The sequence below is a fragment of the Rhinichthys klamathensis genome, unplaced genomic scaffold, assembly GCF_029890125.1.
Source record: "Rhinichthys klamathensis goyatoka isolate OS25496 unplaced genomic scaffold, OSU_Roscu_1.1 h1tg000391l_1, whole genome shotgun sequence".
Classification (NCBI taxonomy): domain Eukaryota; kingdom Metazoa; phylum Chordata; class Actinopteri; order Cypriniformes; family Leuciscidae; genus Rhinichthys; species Rhinichthys klamathensis.
In genome coordinates, this window is record NW_026606894.1 from 1,387,501 (window position 1) to 1,412,413 (window position 24,913).

The 24,913-nt window shown below is 38.6% G+C and overlaps 1 protein-coding gene across 5 annotated transcripts in view; it reads left to right on the top strand.

The window, feature by feature from the left end:
• The window catches only part of kirrel3b (kirre like nephrin family adhesion molecule 3b), a 215,287-nt gene that overhangs the window by 129,792 nt on the left and 60,582 nt on the right, over positions 1 to 24,913 (top strand). For all 5 annotated transcript variants that reach the window (XM_056234309.1, XM_056234312.1, XM_056234311.1 and 2 more), the window contains exons 2-3: positions 5,130 to 5,279; positions 13,113 to 13,262. In XM_056234309.1, the coding sequence (XP_056090284.1) occupies positions 5,130 to 5,279; positions 13,113 to 13,262 (300 nt within the window). The remainder of the gene's footprint in view (positions 1 to 5,129; positions 5,280 to 13,112; positions 13,263 to 24,913) is intronic.

Genomic DNA, 24,913 nt, shown 5'->3' on the forward strand with positions numbered 1-24,913 from the left:
ATACATTTATAAATGAATAATTACACTAAAAAATAAAAAATAATATTTGTTAATTATAATAATAGACTACTAAGTTACAATACTAATTATGTCTTAGTTTCTTCAACATTCAAACCCTTGAGCGCTTCTCTCTCTAACACGCAGAGAATCACACTATACAGTTATTTAATTAAATCACAGCCCCATTCAGTTTAATTTTACATTAGATATAATTAATTATTAGCTTTTTTATGAACTCACAAACCCCCTGCAGTTCCCTCACGAACCCCCAGGAGTTTGCGAACTCCCGTTTGGGGAACCGTATAGTAGGCTTTACACTGACTGACTGACTGTCCGCAGCATCAGGAAGAGAAACTCCTACCATTGGAAGCGACATGACCTCCATTTAGCACTTGAAGACATTCCCAACCCAACCACGCATGGTACAACTCAGATCCAGCCTGGAAGGGCGAGGATGAAATTAGATGCAATTTGTTAAAAAAAAAAAAAAATAGGCCACACTCCACTCAGAACTTGTTAACCTGAAAGGTAGTTGTACCTTAAAATAAAGAGATTTTTAAGGTCTCTTTTAAGAGCATTTAGGTCTAACACGCTATGGTCAATTTGAAGTGTGTGTGTGTGTGTACGCAGCTGGAGGGAGGAGAGCCCCTCAAGGCACTGCCTGCAGTCGTAACAGACCCCACTGACAGATCCGCCAGGATTCATGCCCGGAATATCAACACACACAATCTACACCTGACCAGCTCACTTCATCTCAAAAGACTGCATCTTATCGGGATTATTCTCTAAATAAAGCATTTATAAAGAGGATTAGTGTCACTCCCGCCCACTCCGGTACAGCTTTACGAGCTACTTCGATTATTAGCGTTAATCATTCATAATCAGCAAGAATAGTTTTTGTTCGATTGTCTCTCTCTTACCCAGGTTTGCTTTAGAGGACTCATAGGGTGCTATAAAGCAGTATAATCTGTTTCCCTCACTTCACTCTCCTACACGCACGGCTGGCTGTGCAGCTGGCAGCCTCGAACGGCGAGAAGACGAGGGAGAAGAGGAAGGGTCCGCTCTGAGGACGGCGACATGAGCACCGAAGCGGAATACTGCCAGATGCGACCGAAGCGTCGCTGAGCTCCAAACGCCTGTGAATTCCTCCACCGGAGTGGGTGAACTTAAGCCCCCCGGTTCAACCCACCCTATTCATCACCCATTTTCCTACATCCTCCTCTTCACTGACCTACATATGTTTTCCTGCCGCTTGAGGTGGTTTGGAGGAAATCAAACAGGCCGGTGTTTTGCTGTCCGAGTGGATGAACCAGGTGGTGCAGTGCTGTAAATAGATCACTCGGAAGGATATGTTAACCTCCCTGACCAGACTTCTCACTCCCATTAGTTACCACACTGATAGTTATGGTAGCAGACACCTTTTTTTTATTATTCCTTGAGATAGAAAAAGATGGAAGACCATGCAGTGCATTGTTTCTGAAATTAAACACTTTACAAAATAAGGTCCATTAGTAAATTTTAGTTATTACATTTGTTACAATGTATTGATATTTGTTAGCATTTGCTGAATAAAAATACAACTGTCCGTTATTATTAGTACATAATTATTACGGTTTTCAAATCTGAGGGCACAGATTGGAAATTTGGGGTATGGTTAATTAATCTGTGCGTGTTTTGTTAAACTGAGGGAAAAATTTAAGAATCTGTGAGTAAGGTTTATAAACTGAGGGGATGAGTTGATATAGTACAGTATAGTAGGACTGTTCAACAGGGGGAAAAAAATACATTATGATTAGGGATGCACCATTATAAAAAATGTTGACCGATAAGTTATTTTCATGTTATTGGATACAATGCAAGTTTCTGCAAGTCAATTTAGCTATTGTGACATTATAATGTACAGAATGAAAAATGGATATTCTTTTGGAGGTTTTGCAAAAGATTAAATGCTATTAATCAACGTTAATAATTGTGATCACAGTATCAAAGGCAATAATTGACACTACCGGCACTACCATATTGCCATCCACTTTGAATATCGCCACATACAGTAACAACATGCTCACGATACCACTAAATATGAACATTAATGCAGTTTAAGACACATTTAAAAACCAAATCTAGATCTTTCTTTTGCTCATCCATCTGTCAACATAGTATTACTTGTGTTCATGAATTGATCAGTTCACGGAGAATCACGTACTTTAAGATTGCCTGTTTTTGAATATTTCCGAACAATCATGTTCTAACTTTATTAAAACAGGCATTTCTTAACCAAAGAGCAGGCCATGCCACTACTGTTAGGACTAAAGGATTCATTGCAATAATCATAAGCATTGTTGGCTAACAATTAAAGGGTAGAAACTATGCGAGAACTGTGCATTTTCCTATTTTTATCCATCTAACCCCATAATGAACTCTCCGCTATAAATACTTTGGGTGAGGAAGCCCCTTGTCTCTGTTTCATCCCGTAGCAAATCATTATTTTCCACCTCTCTGGCAACCTCTCTTTCTAAAATGGATACTCGCTTGTGGATTAAAGATAGAGGTCATGGGATTCATAAAAAAAGCAATCTCTACATTTTTACTTTGTTATTCTTATTAGCCATATTATTAAAAATAATTAGCGTTCATCATAATAATTTGCAATGTGTTGGAATCTAAGTCCAGAGAGGGTCAATCTTCTCCTAATCAAACTAATTTGTGCGGTGGGTATTTGAGGGAAGTTAACAAATGCACTGAGCGCAATAACAGCAGAGGGGTCAATCGGCTACTGCACAGAATGGACGATACGATAATACACATCTCGCAGTGGAAGAGACAGCAAAAAAGAAAGAAGAACAATGAAGCATTCATCTACACTCAGTATTCCTATAATGTGCCAAACCTGATGTCTCTCAGCAGCCTGGAAGCGGGTCTGCTGCGATTCACAGTTCCTACATCTACAGTCTCTGCAAGTGTACAGAGGACCTTCACAGCAAACACACACAAACACGCTCATTCAAATAAAGCAGCTTACAGCACAGAATGAGAAACACTGAAGTGTCCAGGCAAGCCTGCTGGCCTTCAAAGATGAACAGCCCAATATATTTACAAGAATTCATTGTGCATCTTTGCAGTTGTTGATTTAATAACGGCTTGTTGGAGCAGCAGACGTTGGGTTTCGCCAGGGAGAATTTGTATAAATCAATCTGTGGACTCATGTTTAGCTTTTAACAAGCCATTCATCACATTTTACTGGAGGCAGGACAGAGGTATGACTGATTTGTTTACTAATCCATGGAATTCATAGCGTTAAAGACATCCTGCTGGATTCTGGCAATTAATTATTTCCTCCCTGTGTGTTTAATTTAACATTAATCTAGAGAATGTCATGTTTTATTGGTATTAGCACATTTCTTACATACTCGCACACAGATGTGTCCCTAGCAGAGAATTAGCATATAGACTCCAACTGTTTTCAAATAAAGGTAATTTGTTACTACAGAGTACTGACTGACCCTAACTCCAATAGCGATGTGCAAAAATGACATGTTTTCATATTCGTCTGAATCAGTCAGTCTCAACCTTGTATAATTAGCTTAATGTCCACTACACACCGATCAGAAGTGTGCGTTCACATACGGCAGGTTCTTGTGTTCATTAACTGCTCGACAGAGCGGAAAGGAAAGCGTTCTCAATTATTTTAAAAGATTAACTTTTTTATTTGACATGCAAAGGTAAAGCAACAAAAAATAGAGAAGAAAATAAAAATATCCATTACAAAACTCTAACATTACCTCTTATTATAACAGATAACATATCACTCTAGATTGTGATGTGGACTCATGCATTTTCTGTAAAGCTGCTTTGAAACGATGTGTATACAAATAAATGTGAATTGAATATTACAATTTGGTGTGGTGGGGTGTGGTGGGGGGGGGGGGATGGGGGGGGGGGGGTATGGGGGGGGGGGGGGGTATGGGAAGCAAAGCATATTTTTTTAATTTATTGGATTTTTTTATGAACCACTTTACTATTTGTATACTGTTTTTGGCCCTGTATTTTGGCAATTTAATAATATTTTCTGAATATGGTAATTATGAAGCAACATAATTACCATCAGATACCATCTCTGTACAGTGGTACCAGCCACAGTACTTTTTTTTGTAAGGGATCAACAATCCTCCAAAGGTTGTTTTGTCATATATTTTGCTTATTTCTGGGGACATTTCGTTTTAGTAAAGTATAACTAAGTTACAAACACACACACATACAGTACATCAAGAAACAGAGGGTGGTATGTGTTCCACAGAAATGAGTATTGATTAAGAAGTACACTGAGATGTAAAGTGGAATGAGAAATATGAGCCATCTTCTTGAATTGTAGATAGGCACACATCAGGGAGAGCTGCAGAGTTCAGCATGACTGCCAGTGTGACTCCCATTATTATCAGTACTGCCAGCAAGAAACTCGTCATCTCTCCACTGAGACAACTCATTGCAATATTGATAGCTGATGTCAGCCATTGTATTTTTGAAAGTGCGTAAGTTTGTGACTGCACATGCAATATGTACCACTGGAGATTGAAATACAAGACATTTGTACTGTAACTAGATTCCCTTTGGAGACAGAAATCTTTGAGGCCAACTGCCAATGCTAACCAGTCAAACCTGAACCGCCCGAGTGACAGGTGCTGGTATCTTTGTGCCCACCGGTGGGAAGATACAGGAATACAGCAGCTATTTTCCTTCTCTTACTCCTTCCATGATGCTTGTTCTCGTATCCGTGACTCTTTTCTTTAAGAGGCGTCTTGCGTCTCGCTGGGTTATTGCTGACAGCCTTCTCAGGCCACTCATCTCTAATGGAGTTTAACTTCATTTGCTTCATGTACTTTTCTGTGAAAGATCCAATGTTGACAGGCTGAAGAGAGGCCTTTAGAGCACTTCAACATTGCGTGTTAATCACACTTGAGTACTTGAGAGTTATTCATTGCATACATTTTCAAATGAGGTCATGTAACATTAACCATTTCATAATGGATCTGATGTGTTTAAGAGACCTCAGTATGAGAAAAGAGCTGCACAAATAGAAGGCTACAGTTAAAACATTAATGTTAAACTCTCTCTTTCTGTCTCGTTTGTTTCAGGAGTGAATGCCGTGTTCTCACAGCAGCCTCAGGACTTGGTTGTTGTGGCTGGTCAGCCTGTGACGCTACCCTGCTCCATCCCTGGATACCATGGTGTCGTGCTGTGGATCAAAGATGGCCTCGCTTTGGGCATCGGAAGAGATCTTGCAGGTAATAAAGTCACAAACAGTTTAGTATTATTTAACAAACTCTACTGCAAATGTTACCAGTTTATTTTATGATTTTGATGCTATTCTACCCATCAAGCTTCTTTTAACAATATACAATATAAAATAAAGAGCATCATGGTAGATTTTCTTAACCATTCATCTTCACTTGTAAGACCTGGTTGATTAACTTAAACATCTTCACCAAAAAGACCATGCTAGTCATCTAGCTTTACAACTTTACAAGAAAGACTGCCCTGGCCTAGTCGAGCTTAACAAAAAAAAAGCTTAACCAAGTACATACAAACAACAGGTGACAAGCTTCACCGTCTCCTCAAGAAAGAGCAACTTAACTAGCCTCACCAGAAAGACCACACTGGTAGCTTCACAGGAAAGACCTAAAGGAAACACATAACCTGAGAATGGGCCTGAACACTAGCCTGGGAAAACCCAGACAACTTCCGGCAAATTTAGATTTGCTCTGAAAGTTAGTCTGGCAAAGAGCTCATTCAAGCCCATTTCCAATCCGTCGAAATCGAGGCACCAATCAGAAACGTTGGGGCGGGCTTTACACGATGACGACAGCGCTGGGATTTTGAAGCAGATTTTGTAGCCTACATTACAAAGATGGATGCCGCCCTCGAACATCACTCGTTCGAATCAGCTATCGCGTCTGTTTTAAGCGATTTGAACGTTTCCTTTTAGTTAAAAACCGAGCAAAGAACAACACTCGGAGATGTTTCTCCGCCGCTCTGCATACGTCATCTCCTTCATCGCTCTGATTGGGTTTAGGTCTATCCGCGACGTCCGTTGGTGACGCCCCTCTGGAAATGATTTGTCTATGACGCTTTGCCAGACCATAACTCAGTTACAACTGAGAATGGTTTGGTTTTAACCAGACTACCTGAACACCACTTTGCTAACCACTTTACAGGAAAGCCTGCGCTAATCAAGCAACTTTACTAACTTACCAGGTTTACATGAAACAATGCCAGTTGACAAGATGCTTCACCGTCCCCAAAAGATGCATGTTCTGATTTTTGTTGATCCTGAAACAACAAACTATGTCCGAAAATGTAACCATAACCATATCCCTACCCCTAAACCTAACCATACCCATAAATTATCCCTAAAATCTGACGGAAATTATAGGTGAATTACACTGATGTAGAAGCACCTAACCATGGTTGTAAGCATAAACTTGACACAAACTGTACATTTATCCTTCAAATATGATTGGTTGATTGGAATGTTGATCTAGGAACATATTGCACTTGGTGAAATCAGGTTCTGCTTGCTTAACCATCATTACAGGAAAGATCATGCCAGTCGACCATCCAAACGTCATCTGCTACTAGCACTAACCTGCATAAGCCAGCCAATGTCAGCATGGACATTCATAACAGTCTTTTTATGGTCAAATAAGCTTGTTTTAAAATGCAAACAATTTACCCTAGTGACTGAGCGAGAGGCAAACGTGTCCACAGCTCCAGCTAATTTTATTGAATTTTACACTTCAACTAGCAGCCGGTCTTCATCTGCCTCTCAAATAACCAAATTGGTTTTAAACAAGCCTTTTGTAATTAAAGTTGACTTTGGTACACAAGTTTAAGCTAGAGGGTGTGATTGCTTTTTAAAAACTGTCCAATTGGTGTCAGGCACAGAAGGACAAGAGCAACTAAAATATAACCTCTTAAGTACTTTTAACTGTTAATAGCTTGTGAAGTGTGAGGCTCTTCTCGACTAGCAAAGTGCTGCTTTTTTGGTTAATTGCTTAAGCTAACAACCATTGGATTCTCATTCCTTCCACCTACAGACTTTGAACATCATGAACTTATTCATAGTCAGGTTGATCAGAAACAGTTGGTCCCTCTTTATGACATTTACATTGGATTACAACCCATGGAATCCTTGTGTGGAAAGAGCAGGTGTAAGCATCACTTTGAAAAGTGTAGATTAACAAAGGCTTAGAGACTCTAGCATGATTCCCTAGGAATTCAACGTTTTACTCAATTTTTCTATCACAGCTCTGCCAAGCGTCCTGGGATATTTCCAGTGCAAAGCATGACGTAAAGCCCAGTCGGCCTCTTTAAAAACAGTTGCTGGGCTGATCCTTACAATTAAATATGTATTCCGCTGGAGATCGCAGGTCTTTTTGCCTCTGACCTTTGGTGGCTGCTGCTCTGTGCCTTTTTGGCACTGATAGTGGCCTTTAATTAGACCCCAATAGGCAACTGAGCCCTGATAAATTCATTCCGCTACCAAGTTTGTCATTATCAGGCTCCTGGGAGCTGGGCCCTGGCAGTGTAAACACTGGGAGAAGAGCTTTACAAGTGGTCAAAGAGGAAGAGAGGGTGAATTGAAGCCGGGGTGGGGGTTGGGAGGTGAGAAGAGGTTCTGCGCTTGCGGGACTCACGATTATGAGAAGAGAGACAGAGAGTGGCACTTAACGGCACATCAGCTGCAGTTTAACAGTCACGGCCGGGAGCCGAGGGCCGACCCAATCCGAGGCGAGCCAGCCCCATCTAGCTCTTTATGCGGATCAATGGCGGGCCAGCGCTCAGAGGGCCATGAAGAATTTCAATGAAGTCCTGCTCCGTCTCTCTTTTTTTATGGCATGTAATTTTTTTCGAGTTGCCGAGAGCCCGTGCTTTAGACAAAAGAGCACTTTAAAAGCAAGCTTCGGGTACAAGGGCGGAGGTGCATTGCTTTGACATGAATGACACTTTACAGAATAAAACTGCACAGCTGCTCCTTTTATCAGTCTTGCCTGCGTCAACAAGTAACACTGCGTCCAATAAAGAAATTGACACATCTACGACTACGTACTCCAAGCTAGCAGCTGCACACATAAAAAAAAAAAGAGGCGACTACAACAGCTCAAAGCTCCACATTTCAATATCAGCCTACTCAGCTATTCATGGAAGAGGCTTCTCTCATTCAGTGCTGTTTCAGTTTGGGAGAACATTGATTAAAATGAGAAATCGCAAACAATATGTTTAATAAATCAGCAGACAAAAGAGGCTGATTCGTATCGGTCCCCACATTCTTCGTGGAGGTCCTTTTGCTCCTGCTTCTAATTAAAGACATCAGTTCAATACTGCCACAAACAAACAAATAAAAGTCATGAATATGCATTGTGCGGATTGCTGGTGTAAACGTGAATATCCACATAACCAGTCAGGGAGATTGCACAAGCATGCTTGGACATAAAGAGCACAGCAGAATTCTGATTCCGATTTTGAGGCATTGTTTTTTTACACTCTTGGCACATCAGTAATCCAAACAGTAGCTTCCGGATTTGTGCTGCTCACTTCAAAGCCAATGTTTTATAGGAGAGCAAAAAAGAAAAATCCATTGAAGGCAACACTCATAGAGCAATGTCAAATGTCCTTTTCTACTAAGATTTTTACAACATAAAAATTTCAGTAGCTGATACTAATCCAGTTTTGATGCCATGTTATACATTAGACTATTCGTAAAGAAATCTCTTTAATTTAAAAGTTTTTTTTTTTTTAAATATGTAATAAATAAAAAAAACTTTGAACTATTAAAAAAAAAAACGCTTCAGTGCGCCGGCGCTCTGGCAACGGTTAAGAGGTTAAACAAAATAAATAAACACATAATTAAAATTCAAGTGCTGAAATCAAATAAAATGGTCATCATGTAGTAATCAAACCATACATATATAAATACACATGTGAAGGTTTGAAAGCAGCGTCATGACTGTCAGAGATCATGCGGGTACCAAGTCAGTACTATTGAAACTTAAAAGGGGTGGTCTCATTAAATTTAGTTATTGGTTAATTTCAATAGTCCACAACTACATGTCAACAAACTCTCATTCATTTGCAAGTACATGTAAACAGTATTAGTAGATTGTTAGGTTAGAGTTCGGGTTAGCAGAATAAGTTGACATGTACTTACAAAGTTAGTTAGTCAGTTGGGGAGCATCCAAATATTAAGCAGACAGTCTACTAATACTCTAATGAATATGCTAGTTGATGTGCAGACTATCAAAATAAAATGTTACCTTTTTCAAATCTAGAATCTAAAAACTCATCCTAATTTCTACAAAATATATCCATATTTTGCTTCCTTGAATCTATTTTGGTTCCCAGAATCAAACCTAATGGAAGAAAATAACAGTCATGTATGTAATTATCACATTCTCTCTCAATCATGTGCTCTGTTTGAGCCGACAGGCAGATACACTCACTTGTTCCCTCGAACCATTAATCACTGCGTCACGTCTCCATTCACCGCCCTTTCCCCCTTCCATCGATCCGACATAAAGACTAATCCTTTCCTGTCCTGATGGATTCATTAACTCTAATGGGGCTATTTTATATTGTTTGCTTTGGTTGACGTGGGTTGTCTTAGGGATTCATTGTGATCAATGACAGAATTATTTCATTCTTCTCTCATGCTCTGTTGTGCATTTCTTGGGTGATTTATATAATGATATATTAATCTAAGAGGTGTCCAGATGAGAGATGAAATGTGTATCATACCGAACATACTGATAGAATGCACAAATTTGGGTTCATAAAGAACTGCATTTGTATGGGCCAAGCTCAGATAATGATACAGGTGGGTGGATTTAATCTCTAGATCACAGTTAATCATTGTTTGTTATTTGACTGGCGTCAGCTTGCATAAAGACTAGCTAGGATTGCTCCTTCACTTTATTACAGGATCACTGTAGGAAGTAAATCCCTGCTGATTTCAAACTCACACATTCAAAGCCTACTTGCTTTATTGAGGGTTTGTGTGTGTGTCTTTTAAGTGTGCCCCACTCCGCACACAAACAAACAAATAAATAGCACATTGTATTGTATTATGATATGACTTATGTAAAATAAGACACACAGACATGTCATGAGCCTGCCACTACTTCATAGAGCTTGATAAAGCAGTAATGTCTTCAGAAGCCAGTGCATATATTCGGCATCCATCTGAGAAATAAGACCTCAAGATTTGCAGCTAGGCATTAAGTGGCAATAGATGTTGCCTGCAACAAACCCATCAATCTCTCATCAGGAATAAACACAGTATCGAACCAAGTCAATGGCCATTAAAATGACTCCGTAAGCTTCATTTGCTTTGACTGGCGGCCACCATAAACAGTACTTGATTTGGCTATGTTCACATTACAGGCCTTAAATTGTAACCTGACAGTTGCCAAGGTTAATTGTATTGCCCAGAGGTTGACTTAATGGAGTTTCCAGTACGAATCTGAAAGATTTCTCAGACTGCCACTGACAATTGTAACATACAGTAAGAGTACAATTAACGTGGATAGGATAACTATTAGTTTGTGTTTCGAATGAATTTGATGAGAGATTTCTGATTGCAGACTTTTGGGATCACGGTAGGATCTTCTGAATCTCTCAAGTAGACACAGCATGAGATTATTTTGAGAGCAGGAGATTTAAACCAAAGTCTCTGTTTGCTCTTCGTTTAATCTCTGTGGCATCTTAAATAAACAACAGAGATATTAAACATATAATTCGGTATTTTTATTTCCAAGTTATTTACTCTCAAGCTGTGCAGAACGGATACGCGAACACAAATTCTGCAATCTCAAACAGAAAACAAATTAGGTCAAAAATAGTTAAATAACTGGCCACTTATATCATGTAGTGTCAACATAGGCTGTTCCTTGTACATAACATATTTCACCATCTTTTTGGTAAGACCTTCAAAACAACTTTCCAATGTAGTCCACCATCTAATGTGGGCACAGTCTGTTTTTGATGGCTTATTAAATGTTTGTTTTTTGGGTCATCCTGCCCATTTTCTGTCTCCCACTCTCCTAGAGAAATTAAAAGCTGTATGTGGGCAGATAAAACACATTGCACCATAATCGTCTGCTGCTCTCTCCTCAATAGGGGAAATGAGAGACACTTCATGGTCTATTAAAAGTGAATGGGATCCAATGAGGCAACAGGCAATAATTGGCATTTTCTGGCACAGTGATTTCAACAGGCAGGCTCAAGGACTTAAAAGCCATTAGTCCAGTCCAGTCTATTTTTCACTCCTTTCTACAGCAATATGTTAAAGCACATCCCTCTTTCAAGCCTCATTGCTGTAGATTACAGTGGTTTCTGCAGTAATAGCCCCGTGGTAGGGTTTAGGAATAGGTTGGACTTCGTACCACACAGCACTCGAAAAGATATAGGTGATATCGGGATGCCCTTTCAAATTGACAATGGGTGATACATCTCTAAACAAGTGGAGTCAGTTATATAAACGCAATCAACCACAAAAACACAGGCTGTTTTTAATCCTTTCAGTTTGAAACACATATGCTTTTCGGAGCTGCAACGGACTTGCTGGCGTTGAGTGCCCCGAGAGCATGAGGGTGCATGACGATTATGTCACAGAGAATTCTCTGGAGCGAACATGAATCATATCGATGGATGCTGTAAAAATCAATATTCTGCCACAGGTCATTCACTGGCAAAGATTCAAATGGCTGCTCTGTGGAGACTGGAAGCAGGAACTTAGAGCGAGATCACTTCTGAAGGTGTAAATTTAGCCACATAAAAAGCAATATTGAATTAAATTGAAGGGAAAATGCACAGCGCTCCGTTCTGTAGAGAAATACGCTGAGATCAGCTTCTGATGCTATTAAATCCGTATCACCCATCAGCCATCAATTACTGTCTTGACTTGGAAAGAGAGGCTGCACTAACAGCAATGACAGCACTTTTTAGGGGTCTCATTGGAAATTGCAGATCTCTCATAATTAGAAGTATTTGGCTCCTGAGAGACATTAAAGACATTCACACGGAGAGCTTGTGAAATGTACCGTAAAGTATGACACAATCAAACGTCTCCACCCCAATTTACATTTCCTATAGTGACAAACCAAGCTTCTGCATTCGCTCCTCATGCAAATTCCCAGGAAATAGTCTGCTGATGGGTTTTAAAGGCCCTCGGATCTGCTTGCTGTTGTAAAACAGTCAGTTTTCCTTGAAATACATCCTGCTGAATGTATTATTAAACCGCAAATCACCGTTCCTCTGCATCAGTAGAACACATCTCAATCTTCTTGGCTCTGTGTGCTGCTTACTAAGTACTACACCTACAGCAGCAGCTGAACATATTATAGCAAAACCAGCAGATTGCCTCACCTCAATCAACCATCATCTCACCTCAATCATCAGTGCGGCTCACTTCAACCAGCACAAAGTCTCACTCCAACCAGCACAAAATCACACCCCAACCTTCAGAAAGTCTCACCCTAAGTGGCAGAAAGTCTCACCCTAACCGGCAGAAAGTCTCACCCCAACCATTAGAAAGACTCACACATCTGCTCACCTTTAGTTTATTTTAGAAAGGTCACAGATGTGCCGATTCTTGTCTCACATTGGGTGTTTTTATTGTCCTGAGGGAAACAAGTCATCAATATTTTCACTTTGCAGAAGAAGGGGCCCTTGGGTTGGACTTGAACGTAAGAAATAAGCTACAAGATATGACTATTTTCATTGTTTTCCACACATCCATGAAAGCAGACGAAATCTCCTGTATCTGTAAATAATATACAATAAATTCAACTGATGTCCTTTGATATCGCAGTGGTTGCTAACAAACAGCCAGTGTTGCATCAGCCTCTAACACTTACTCCCTGTGGCATTCGAGGATTACCTTACACTGTCATGAAAAACTCTTCAATTTAGGCGCTCGGTTAGTGCGACTCTGAAACTGACAAGCTACAATTTCCCTGGATTGTATCTACCTAGAAACGTTTAAAAACACGCAAAATTTATTTTTAAAGCAGTCACTGCTGGACTTGGGGTATTAACCAGTCAACTTCCCTGTTTTCCAGGTTATCCTCGCTATGCTGTGGTTGGGGATCATGGAACTGGCGAGCACCACCTGAGAATCCAGAGGGTGGAGCTGATGGATGATGCAGTGTTTGAGTGCCAGGCCATCCAGGCCGCCATGAGGTCCCGTCCTGCTCGACTTACTGTCCTAGGTTAGTCACAACTGCGGGTAAAACTGAAGACTGACGAAGAAGTCCTGCCGATAGCTTATTTGCATACACTCTCAGAAAAAAAGAAAAAAAGGTACGAAAGCTGTCACTGGGGCTGTACCTTTTCAAAAGGTACGCTTTTGTACCTAAAGGGTGCATATTGGTACCGTAATGGTACATATTAGCACCTAAAATGTACATATTAGTACCTAAAATTGACAAAAGTGTACCTTTTGAAAAGGTACAGCCCCAGTGACAGCTTTCGTACCTTTTTTCTGAGAGTGCACTTTTATCAAAAGCTTATTTGCAATCTCAAATGTCCCTTTCTTAACATTCAATTACATTTTCTAATTTATTTTATTTCTAATTATCTTCCAAATAGTATCCTCAGATTAAATCAAAATATGCACATAGACTGATTACAGTGATCTCAAACTAGTATGAGATCAGCGAAAAATAATGTACTGTATTAAAAATAGATTTTTCACTGACCAAACTCCCCTGCAGTACCATAAGTTCTCACTTTTAATTTCCTGCTGTAAATCCCACTGTCTTCATTATTAAACCAGAGAGGTCATTGAATCTTAATTAAGTTTTATTGGGTTATTATTCAGCGTTGCTGTTTCTGTGATATTGGGCAGCAACAGTGCTATCTGTGCTGAGGTTGTAATCAACCACCTGGTAGGTTTATCTGCTCTAAAAAAAAAGGCCACCCACACCCACCAAGTTATAGCTCTTCCCCACACCAGTGGGCAAAACTGTGGGTTACTGAGAAAGCACTGAGGTTGGTCAAGATTGGTGAGGTGTTATATAAGTGGTGGGGTAAGCCATGGAGCACATGTGCTCGCAAGCCGGAATGCGATTTGCTTTATTGATCTCCACTAATGAAAAGTTAAAATAATGACCTGCATGGGAGGATGTAGTGAGGGAAATTAGAGGAAGAAAGAAGACAAATTACGTGGTCTGCGGTTTCTCTCTGCTGCTCCCCTCTACAAATGACTTATTTGCACTTAGCATAGACAAAAAAGTCATCTAAATCCCACTACTACAAGTATCACAACCACCTTATGACCGGAACATCATTCACCACTGTCAACTTGCAAATATGTTTGATTGGTGAATTGACTGGAGGAAATGATTTGAAAGTGATGATGCACAGGCTGTTTTTTTTATCATGATTCTCTCCTGCTGTGGTCATTATTAATTGGGACTTAATTAGTACTGCTTTAGAACTGCCTCAACGGGCACTGATAAGGCTAATTATCCCCCACAAACTCAAAACCAAGAACCTCAAGTTCATCCCAGTCTAGTTTAATTTCCTGTCAAGTTGGACACCAGGGAGCTAGTGGCTTTGTGATAATTGTGTCTATTCAATGGTTAATTTCATGGTCCTAGAAAAGCATTGAATCATTGCATGGTTGCACTTTATTTGTACAGTACATGCACTTTCATTGTACTTACAGTGTACCTACCCACAAAAGTACTGAGAAGTGTAACATGGGTTAAGTTAAGGTTTAGGGGTGGGCTATCCATTAGTACCTAATTTGTGTCATTACTACAATAAGTACATAGTATGTTCATACGAAACAGGACTATAAATTAAAGTGCTACCCATTGTAGTATGAAAACATACAGTAACCTTTGGAACTCAAAATATCCTCCCCAATAAAAAGGACTAACAAACTAAGCTGGAAGAACTCGTTCTTAACTTCCAAGACTTTCAGTCAAAAGAATATATTTGAACAACAATATGTAGACATCCGTAATGCCTATAATGTGGCTTAGTCACAGAGGCAAAGAAACTAATAAATAAATGAAAATATGTCTTTCAAAACATATGCTGTTCCTGGGTCTGTAGCACCTGCGACTCTGCATATCCGTTAATAATGAGTGGCTGAAAATAATAAGAAAATGAAAAAAACTTGACTAAATAAACAGTAGCTCTGCACTTAAGCCTCAATGTTTTGGGGGAAAAAATAAGTGACCAGATCTTCTAACCTGTGCTTGTTATATATGCAAGCTCTGTAGCAGAGTGATCTCTTCGCTGTCTTTTACAATGTCAAAAGGCCTGGTCTGAGCAGTAGTGATGACAGGAATGGGAGTGTGACTCCCACTCTTCCCAGTATTTCTTACCTGACAGCTGAAGCGGTCCCTCAACCCCTCGCTTCATGACTCAGCCTTCCCTCACATACCGACTGAAGGCTGAGGTTAGGGCAGGTGTACTCTCGACAGACTTCCACATAGCCTGGATCAGCCAATCCCGCTAGAGGCTTTGATATCTGATCAAGCGTTTGAAAGTGGAGAAAACTGAATCCCAACTGTGAATTATCCTGAATACAAAATTTCTGACCACTTATGGTTGCTTGCTTGAAAAACTTGGGAAAAGCTTAAGGGGAAAAAACACAAAACCTTTCCTTCATCAAAGAAAAACCTGTATCATCATGTCCGCCATGACACGAGATGGTAAAATCTGCTCACTATAGCCAGACTCCTGAATTTTGAAATCTACCTTTGCAGAACTCTGGGATTTAGTGGGTTAACCTCAAGAGGTCACTTTCTACCGTAGTTTCTACCTTGCCCAGTGGGCTAATTATATACTCTCTAAAAGATCGCCATCCTTGTCTTTTTACGTGTCCACTCAACATTAATCTCAGGCCATGTGAAAATGGACAGCAGAGTAATGGAGGGACAGAGATCGTCTCTGGCCTTATGCAACTATCAAAAGGTTACTCACCGCCATCGTACTCTTGAAGATTTTGAATCTCAATTTTGCTCTTTCTAATGGTTCTCATTGCTCTTCTCTACAATAAAAAGTAAGTATGCAAAGTGATAGCATAAGCAGTCAGATGATCTCATATTCTGTTATCTTACAAGTGCTGAAATTGCCCATTAGAAAATATTTGCTTTTCAAGGGATTAAATCCTTGGAAGATGCAAGGGCTAAATCTACCCCAATTATTTATCCTTCCCTTTCGCAAAAAAATAATAATTATGATTTCATAACTAATGGAAGATCAAGTGTCCTTGCGGGAAAAATAAATAGGTGAAGACACTTGGAATGTGTATTACTTCGCATTTGTAAGTCTCAAAGTCTTAGCCTATCATTTGATAAACAGCTTCAAGGCATGGAGATTATTAACTTTTAATTGCAAGATGCAAGATGTTTTCAAAACATGCTTATAGTCTTATGAAGATAAACAAAGGTCATCAATTCGAATCCAGATTTCATTTCCACAAAAGTGCAATGCCCCGAACACCACCGAACTTCATTTAATCTCTTTTTTCACAAGATAAGATGCTTTTAATTGACTTAATATGAATCAAATGTAAACAAACATGCCAAACCTAGATGTACTATTGTTCACCCCTTAGAGCCACACAATTCTTATAAACTTTGAGTTGGAAATTTTGACCTGAATTGCAAGTCAAATAATATAAGAAATAAATGAACAACAATAAAGTGAAAACCAAGGCAACTTTTTGCAACTATTTTGGACCAACAGTTGCTGGCAAACATTCAGAGCTTTCCAAATCCCATAAACCCAGTCTGTGTTTGCTAAAAGAGGATTCTTACTAAATCAAATATTAGAGACAAAATTGATTAAATAGCTGGTTTATGTACCATTGTGTTTGAACTATTGCACATGTAACTGTGCACAACATTGAAGCAGATGTTATTTAAACGGACGATTAGCTTTGCTGGCTATTCCACCATGCTGGGCTGTGACCTAAGACACATCTGCAAACACACTCCTGTAACCTGAATGACAGACGAGACTCTGTACAGATGTTCTGTTACTTACAAACGTCAAGCTGTCAGCGTTTCTGTGGTGTAATTCACTTTGACATGTTGAGTAAGAAACACTTTTGAGCTTTGATCAGCATCTATGCTTGTTTCCTCTGGATATATTAAGCTACATGCAAATTGCAATTTACTGTACACATACTTCTGTGATAGAAATGTTTTTCAACAAAATGAAACCATGAATACAAACAGTGAAAGGACTTTAATAACTTTTAGTTACTATTGACTGTTATGTTTTTATTATCCATAATTGATCCATATGCTTTTTTGGTGTTTGCCTGTTGGTTGAAGTTCACTTTCTAGTGTTGCTGGTTGACCAAACAAGTAGTTACTAGCGTTGTAGGAACCCCAATAGCCGATTCCTAAGTGCACCTTATGATGGTATTTTTTTCAGCAAGAGTCTTTTTCCTGCTTCATTGTCATCTCCACCCTTCGTAAACACATCACTAGCTACCAACCACCACCTATTCACAATCTGACCCCACCACGTACCAGGTACCCAACCGTATCTCATAACTGCTTCTCTTTTCCAACCTACTGCATAGTCAGAGGCCATGACAATGCTCTCAGAAAACAAAATGAGTCTGCTTGTAGTGGTCACGCCAAAACCCAGCCCACGCTCACCGTCAATGCCCCAGCACCTCTATTTCCTGCACACTTTGATGCTTATTCAAAGGTATATCTTATTTTCTTTCCATCACCTTTGGTTTCCCAACCCCTGACTCCACTCTGCTATAACACTGGCAATCTGGCCGGGCATCACTCATGCATCGAGCCGTTGAAACCGTACCCGTAAAGACTCTGCCAAATGGAGAGGAGTGAAAGAAATGGGGAGAGCAAGAGATGGAGAGTTAGAATATGGATCAGCGAGTGTTTACCATTGAATTCTGCCTCCTGCAAAGCAACACATTAGTGACAGCGTTGTGAAGGGAGCTTTGATTTGGGCCAGTGAGCCACGTATGACACTTGTCTCCATTTCTGGCATGTTTTCGATTACACTTCCTCTTCTTTCTTGTTTCGTTGCCGATCTATCACAGCCCGCAGCAGCCATGTGAGCAGGTGACTGGAGCCGTTGCTGAAACAGACGGGCCTCATTGTTGTGCCAGACACGTCAGTGGAGGCAAAACACCACCTCACCCATTCGGTTCCCAACAGATTGCTTTCCCCCCGTCCTAGAAGCTGGATTACAGGCCATATCACCTCACTCTTCCACAATCTTGTTTTTGATGTCAATAACTCAACCTGCGAAGCCACTGCTATAGAGGCCCACTGTAAATGAAGTGAAATTTCCTCCCCTGCAATTACTATTGCATCAAACCCACTCTGGAGAATAAAAGAGATCGCTCTCTTGCTCTCTCACATGTCCTTCCTTTTAGCTCCTGGAACTGAAACATCGCCCATCCAGTTGATTTAAAAAGCTTGTCGCTGACATCCAAGGTCCCCAGTTGATTGAGCCAATGTTTCAGTCCATTTGGTTAATTGCAAATCCATTTGCCTGCATGTTATTTATTGTTATCTTCAGACACATGCTACAAGTTAAGAGTCTTGTCACCTTGAACCAGGTCTTGTCTCTGGCTACTGATCATTTATTGTTTAATAATGTTTTTTGAAAATATGCTGGTCTTATATATTCACAAAAAAAAAAAATCAGTTTGAAAATTCAACCAATAAATCAGTGCACATTAAAGGGATAGTTTGCCATGTTCCAAGATTCTCTTTCTTCCGTGCGGCAAAAAAAGGTCCTTCCCACACAATGACAGTAAATGAAGGCACAAACACTGCTAGCTTCAAAAATGTCAAAAAGCAAATTAAACAATGTAATTTCTACAAGATTTCTCAAGCCAAATGATAGCTTTGTGTGATGGAAAGACCAACATTTAGGTCATTATTTGCTTGAAAATCTCTTCCGATGTAACACAATGCATATGTTCTGTCAGGTTTTACATCAACGATTTGAAGTGTTCGTTTCTCATATAAAGACCTAGAACAGTTGTCGTATTTACTAGTTTAAATTTAGTTCTATGCTGTTTTTTTGTCATTTTTTGGAGCTTGACAGAATCTGTCTTCAGTCGCCTAGGAAAACCTCAAATTATTTGTGCTTCAAGGAAAGAAATGATGGTGCACTGTAAACCCTAACGCTCAAAATACTTAATTGGTTTGAGTAGTAAAAACTTAAATTAAACTAATTAGTTCAGTCAAATTAACTTTTATGAGTATTTAGCACTTTCTTTTTCTTTCAAGTTCACAGAATGGATATATTTTAAGTAAACTGAACTGTTTCATTGTTTTGAGTTTTATGAAATTATTTCTTTTAATTTAGACGAACTTAAGTTTAACTGAAACGGCTGGGATGTATATTTCCCAGCATGCTTTGCCGATGGCACTTGAAAGGGAGAGTAAATGCTAAATTTAAGTGTAATACAATGTTTTTTTGTGCAAGATTAATGTTAAGCGGGTGATTTAGTAATGTTTAATGTTTCGTTATGCTAATTTAGAAGAATTTCTGTTAATGTTGGTTTTAGGATAGTTACCATCATGGTGACAAGTGGTGCATGAGCTTGACTTGAGAGCAAATAAAACCTTTATATTGCCGCAAGTGTTATTCTATAGCATACTATTGTTAAGATGTTAACAAAATAGTATGTTAGTAAACTAGCTTGCTAAAGCTAGCTAAGTTTATACTAATAAAAGTGTTCACATTGAGATTACATGAAATTTTAAGTTAAATGTATGAATTAGTGTACTCAAACATTTCAAGTTAAGAACAATTCAAATGTACAAATACAAAATAAAAATATGTCAGTTCTGCTTACTAAAACTTTGAATTTCTTAACTTAAAAAATTTGAGGCAACTGATTGCCTTAAATTTTTTGAGTTGTGCCAACTTATTCGGGTTTACAGTGTGAGTAAATGACAGAATTTAACGGTAAAAGCGACTGAGAGATCACTAACAGGCAATATATCAGGACATGCAGGACAGAAAGACAGAATTATGGATTAAGGTTTGCCCAGCCAAGTGGAGGGTTGAAGAATTGCAGCCCACTGGCCAGTAATTAAAAAGGAGCGATCAATCCGCGCTGCTGACCGACTCATGAGAAATCTATCGAGTGACTGCGGTAAAGCGCTAATTTGAAGCCATTAGAGGATGCAGAGTTTGCAAACAGGCCGGTAATGATGATGGCTTGCATGGCTACAGGGTTGCCCTTTGTACTGCTGTCAGACTAAGAGTGTCTGGGAGAGTTGAAATTAGAAAGGGAATGTCTGACAAAAAACCTCAGCGCCACAGCCTGAAATAACAGCTCCTTCCTTTAATGACCAGTGCCATTTGTAGTGCATGGGCACAGGCGTCAGTAGAGACAGGCCTGGCAGAGCAACAGTGAACGGCTCTGGGATGCTGAGGTCTGCGAAGAGCGAAGAGAAATGCAGAACCTGATTTCAGCAAGAGCAACATGTTCCTGAAACAACATCTTTTTTGACCCTGAAAGAACATTCCAATCAACCAATCAAATTTAAATTCAACTTTAGGCTTAAAACCAGGGTTAGGTGCTTCTACATCAGTGTTATTCACCCATCATTTCTATCTGATTTTTGGGATTACTTATGGGTAGGGTTAGTTTTAGGGCTAGGGATGAGGTTAGGACCAGAATTTTAAAGTCCAGGTTCAGAAAGTAAAAGTCCTCCTCAGTATTTGCTTATTAGCACAGTTTTTCAGCCTGGAGATTACAACTAATTTGTGAAATCAGCAGTCTGAGTTCATGGGTGGAATTCAAATATTGCAGGACTTTTACTTTCTGACCCCTGGACTTTACACCTCTGGTTAGGACAAAATTTTCAGACAGGAATGTTGTTCCAGTATGAACAAAAAATGATGACCCTGGAATGCAGCCTTAATTCGGCAAAATCGACTTGTCTTGATTCCCAAAGATGTCTTTTAGAAAATGGGGTTTTTTTTGTCTCCATATAAGGAGCTCAAAAACCCCCCTTTGAGATGGACAATCTTTCTTTTAGTAATTGTGCAAGATTATATTCATAGCAAAATCTACCAGAAAAAAGATATTCTTTATCATTTTTTTTCTGCTAAAAGCAGTCAAGTGGAGCTGAGATTTAGCTGATATAATATGAAAAGTGTTTCTCCATCTTTGCCCTGCTCTGCTATGATCAGCCACACTCAGAAAGTTACTAATAAAAAGTCACTTAATCTAACCTGCCATTAAACACATTGAATTAAATATTTCTAGCAAGGACATCTAACTCAAAAATATAATTTTCACATTTTTTTCAGGCACATTTAAAATGGATCCACAATAACCATCTTCGCAGGTCAAGAAAGAGTCAAGACTGCCTGTAAAAAGCCTGTAGTGGAGCAATCCTACTGTGCATTTTCATCTATACTTGGAAAAATAAGACCTCCAACTGGCAAAAAAAAAAAAAAAAAAAAAAAAAAAACCTTTTCCTTAAAATAAAGATATCTGTAGATCTGAAGTTTGCAAAATTGCAAAAATAAATGTAGCCTATTTCATTTAATTGTCATTATGACCAGAGTCTCACCTTGGCATTATCTAAAAGCTGCCAAATACTACTTTCATCAAGAATTAAGTAAAGTTTAAAGAAAAGACGAACCTCTGTTATCAGTCCTCATTCTATTATTTGTCTTTTTAGATTTGGGGGAGGAAATAAGGAGGATGAGGTTGGTATAAGGGCCATTCTACATAATTGGTTCAAAGAGTTGGAAACGTCTTTCACAAAAAAAAAAATTATGTATGAAAATTGTATAATATCCAAGGTATCTTGCAATATCTAGTAATTGTGCAGATAATTATCATATCGTATTTTGGAATATTTTTCCTCTCCCCAAATTTGTCACTACCGAAACACAATAATAAATAATTTAATAAGAAGGCTTATATTGACCTACTAATATTTTGTATACATCTACCTTGTAAATATATGTTTTGCTATTTCAAAAAAAAAACAGTTTTCACAGGTAAACCAATAACAAGTGTAGATGTAGTTAATCGTACTGATTTCAAAGTTAAGGATTCATTAGGTTGAATATACACTGAATCAAACACTATAATAACATCTTAGTTGATAATTCAGTATACTTTATTTTAGACAAAACATCCATGTTTCGGCTGTGACGGCACATTTTCTGTAGAGAAAGTAATGTTTTGGTAGTGACCACATCACATTGCAGAATTTTAACTTGCATAATAAAACACTACTAAATATACTTAGATACTAATTATTTGCATAACTGTACAAAAATTTTGTTTATTTCCACCCAAATAAATGTGTTCCCTTTTGTCACTACCAAAACAATGATGGCATGTTTCGGTCATGACTGTTTCGGTAGTGACAATTTTAGGTACTTTTGGGCCTAAAGATGATAACCAGCTCATGGTTACCTACAGTAGCACAGTTCTGAACAGTTGTACACACATAAAAACTAAATTTTATGGAATTACACCCAAAAAAGTGTTTGGTAGTGACGTCTCTTAAAGTTGCACACAGATTTTAAGACATTTGAACACATTTCCCTCAAAATGATGGTACCTATCTATAATGAAAGAGAGGCTATGAGAGAGAGAGGGACACAAGAATATTTCCTGATCAAAACTGTAGGGGTGTGGTTAAAATCAGTCTCAGCCAATGGACTAAAACACACACTGTTAAACACACAGTGACATGAAAATGCAGGACACATTTTTTTACATAAAGTTTCATGATTTAAAAATAAAATATAAAATAAATGTGTTTTTTTTTTATTGTACTTTTTTTAAATCAAATAGATTTTTTTTAAAACAACAATGAAATTTCTTTATATATATATATATATATATAAATATATATATATATATATATTTCAAAATCATTTCACAAGTTGAAATTTAGGGGTTAGGGTTCGGGACAGCCACCTCCTAATTGAAAGTACCCAATAAATGATGATTTTATGTATATTAAGCTTACTTATATTTTAAATAGTATTTTGGGATTCAATAGATAATAGAAGTATCTTAAACATCTAAAATTGTAATACTTAACTGCTTTTTAAATGTGTTTTTTGGTTGTCGGACAGCAGTTTGCACCAATTCTGTAGAATGGCCCATAAACATTTGAATGTACAGGTATACGTCAGTATAGCTTTCCATTTTACAAATTTGTATGTGCATTTTGGGATATTGCATTAAAACAAATGCTGGATTAAATGCACATACAGTACATGCTCACTTGATTAGATTCATGAACACTTGATTTAAAACATGCCCATTGGAAAAGCTGTGTAAATCCCTAATTACGCATCAAAAAGTCAAATGACTGACTGAATAATTTGCTCAAACATGTTGCTCTCGTCATTCTGAAATGCAGAGACTGTTACAAAACATCAAGTAATTTATTGCATTTAATAAAGAGCCACTGTTGCTACAACTCCATTTCTGTTTTGCACCAATTTTCCCATAAGGGGCCATTTTGTTTAGTTTTTTAGCAAATGGAATGGAAACAGTTGTGTAGTGATATTTCCATTTTTAATTAAATTGCACTCGTAACTTGGATGAAACTTACTGTAGCTCAGTGGTGCCAGATCTAGCATACCCTAACCTACAACACATCACCCATCAACTATATCAGAGAACTGAGGCTCGCTCAGAAACCGACTGTAGATTGAAATGCCCAGTCAACACTGTCAGTCCTAAATGACAGTTGATGTTTCAGTTTTACCTCACCCAGGATCACACATGTGGTCACATCGTACAACCTGACCATCATTAAAAAACTGCACAGCGTACATGTGGCTTTTTCATCATCCCAGACATTTTCTACAGATCCAGATCTTTAAACTTTCATCTGTGGGAATAATTTATATTGTTTGTGTGCGCAGCTGAACAAACTCATTGAATACTTTTAATAGTGTAAGCAAAGATTGAACAGCTTTCTTTTTTCAGACCAATTAAAGATCCCAGCGCCGTACAATTCTGAACAACCTCTTCTTGACTGTAATTATCTTTCTCTTTGCAGTGACCTCCTCTCATTGTGTCCTTTTCTCTTTCTTTCTTTCTCTCTCTCTCTCCGCCAGCTGCTTACTAACTTTGATTTTCTCTTGCCCCAGATCTGTTCAGTAATGAGCATGCAGGGCAATCAATAATTCACTGGAGTTTGAATAAAACCCAGGATGATCAGGTTTGGGTGTGTGTTAAACAGAGAGAGTAATCAGTGCCATTCATGAAGTTGTTTTCTGCTGGTCTTAACAGCCCTCACACAATGTCTCCTGGCTGCTCTTAGATTGCCTCTACGCCCCCTCAGTCCTAACTCGCTTTTTCGCTTCCATGCTGCTATTACGTACGCTCCACATACACACTCGCTATGATGGCTTCCACACACAGTACATACAAATCACACCTGCTCTCTTTAAATGCAGATTAAATTAAACCACTCTACTATGATCAAACCTTGTTACTTGATGCTTGGCCCACAACGTTGTTTAGAATACCGTAAGATGTTAGAAAGTAGTTTTTCAGTTGCAGCTTATGTGTACTTGATATGAAATGATCTAAATTAAACAACCCCGGCTTATTAAAAACATTAGCAAAAATGATATTAGTACATTGTTACTTTAATGTTTAGCGACAGTCAAAACTCAAGTGGGTGGAACTAAAAAGCATGTTCAAATTTCTCAGAAACAGATAAACGTTACTGTGACTGCAGTTCGAAAATGAAACTGGTGAGTGGCGTTAAAATAAAATAGCCTATTGACACTAAAACTATAGTTAACAAAAGCAAACATGAGATAAAAAATTCCCTACAGTGTCGGAAAAGCCAAACATATGGAGCTGGTATCTATTAGCTGATAG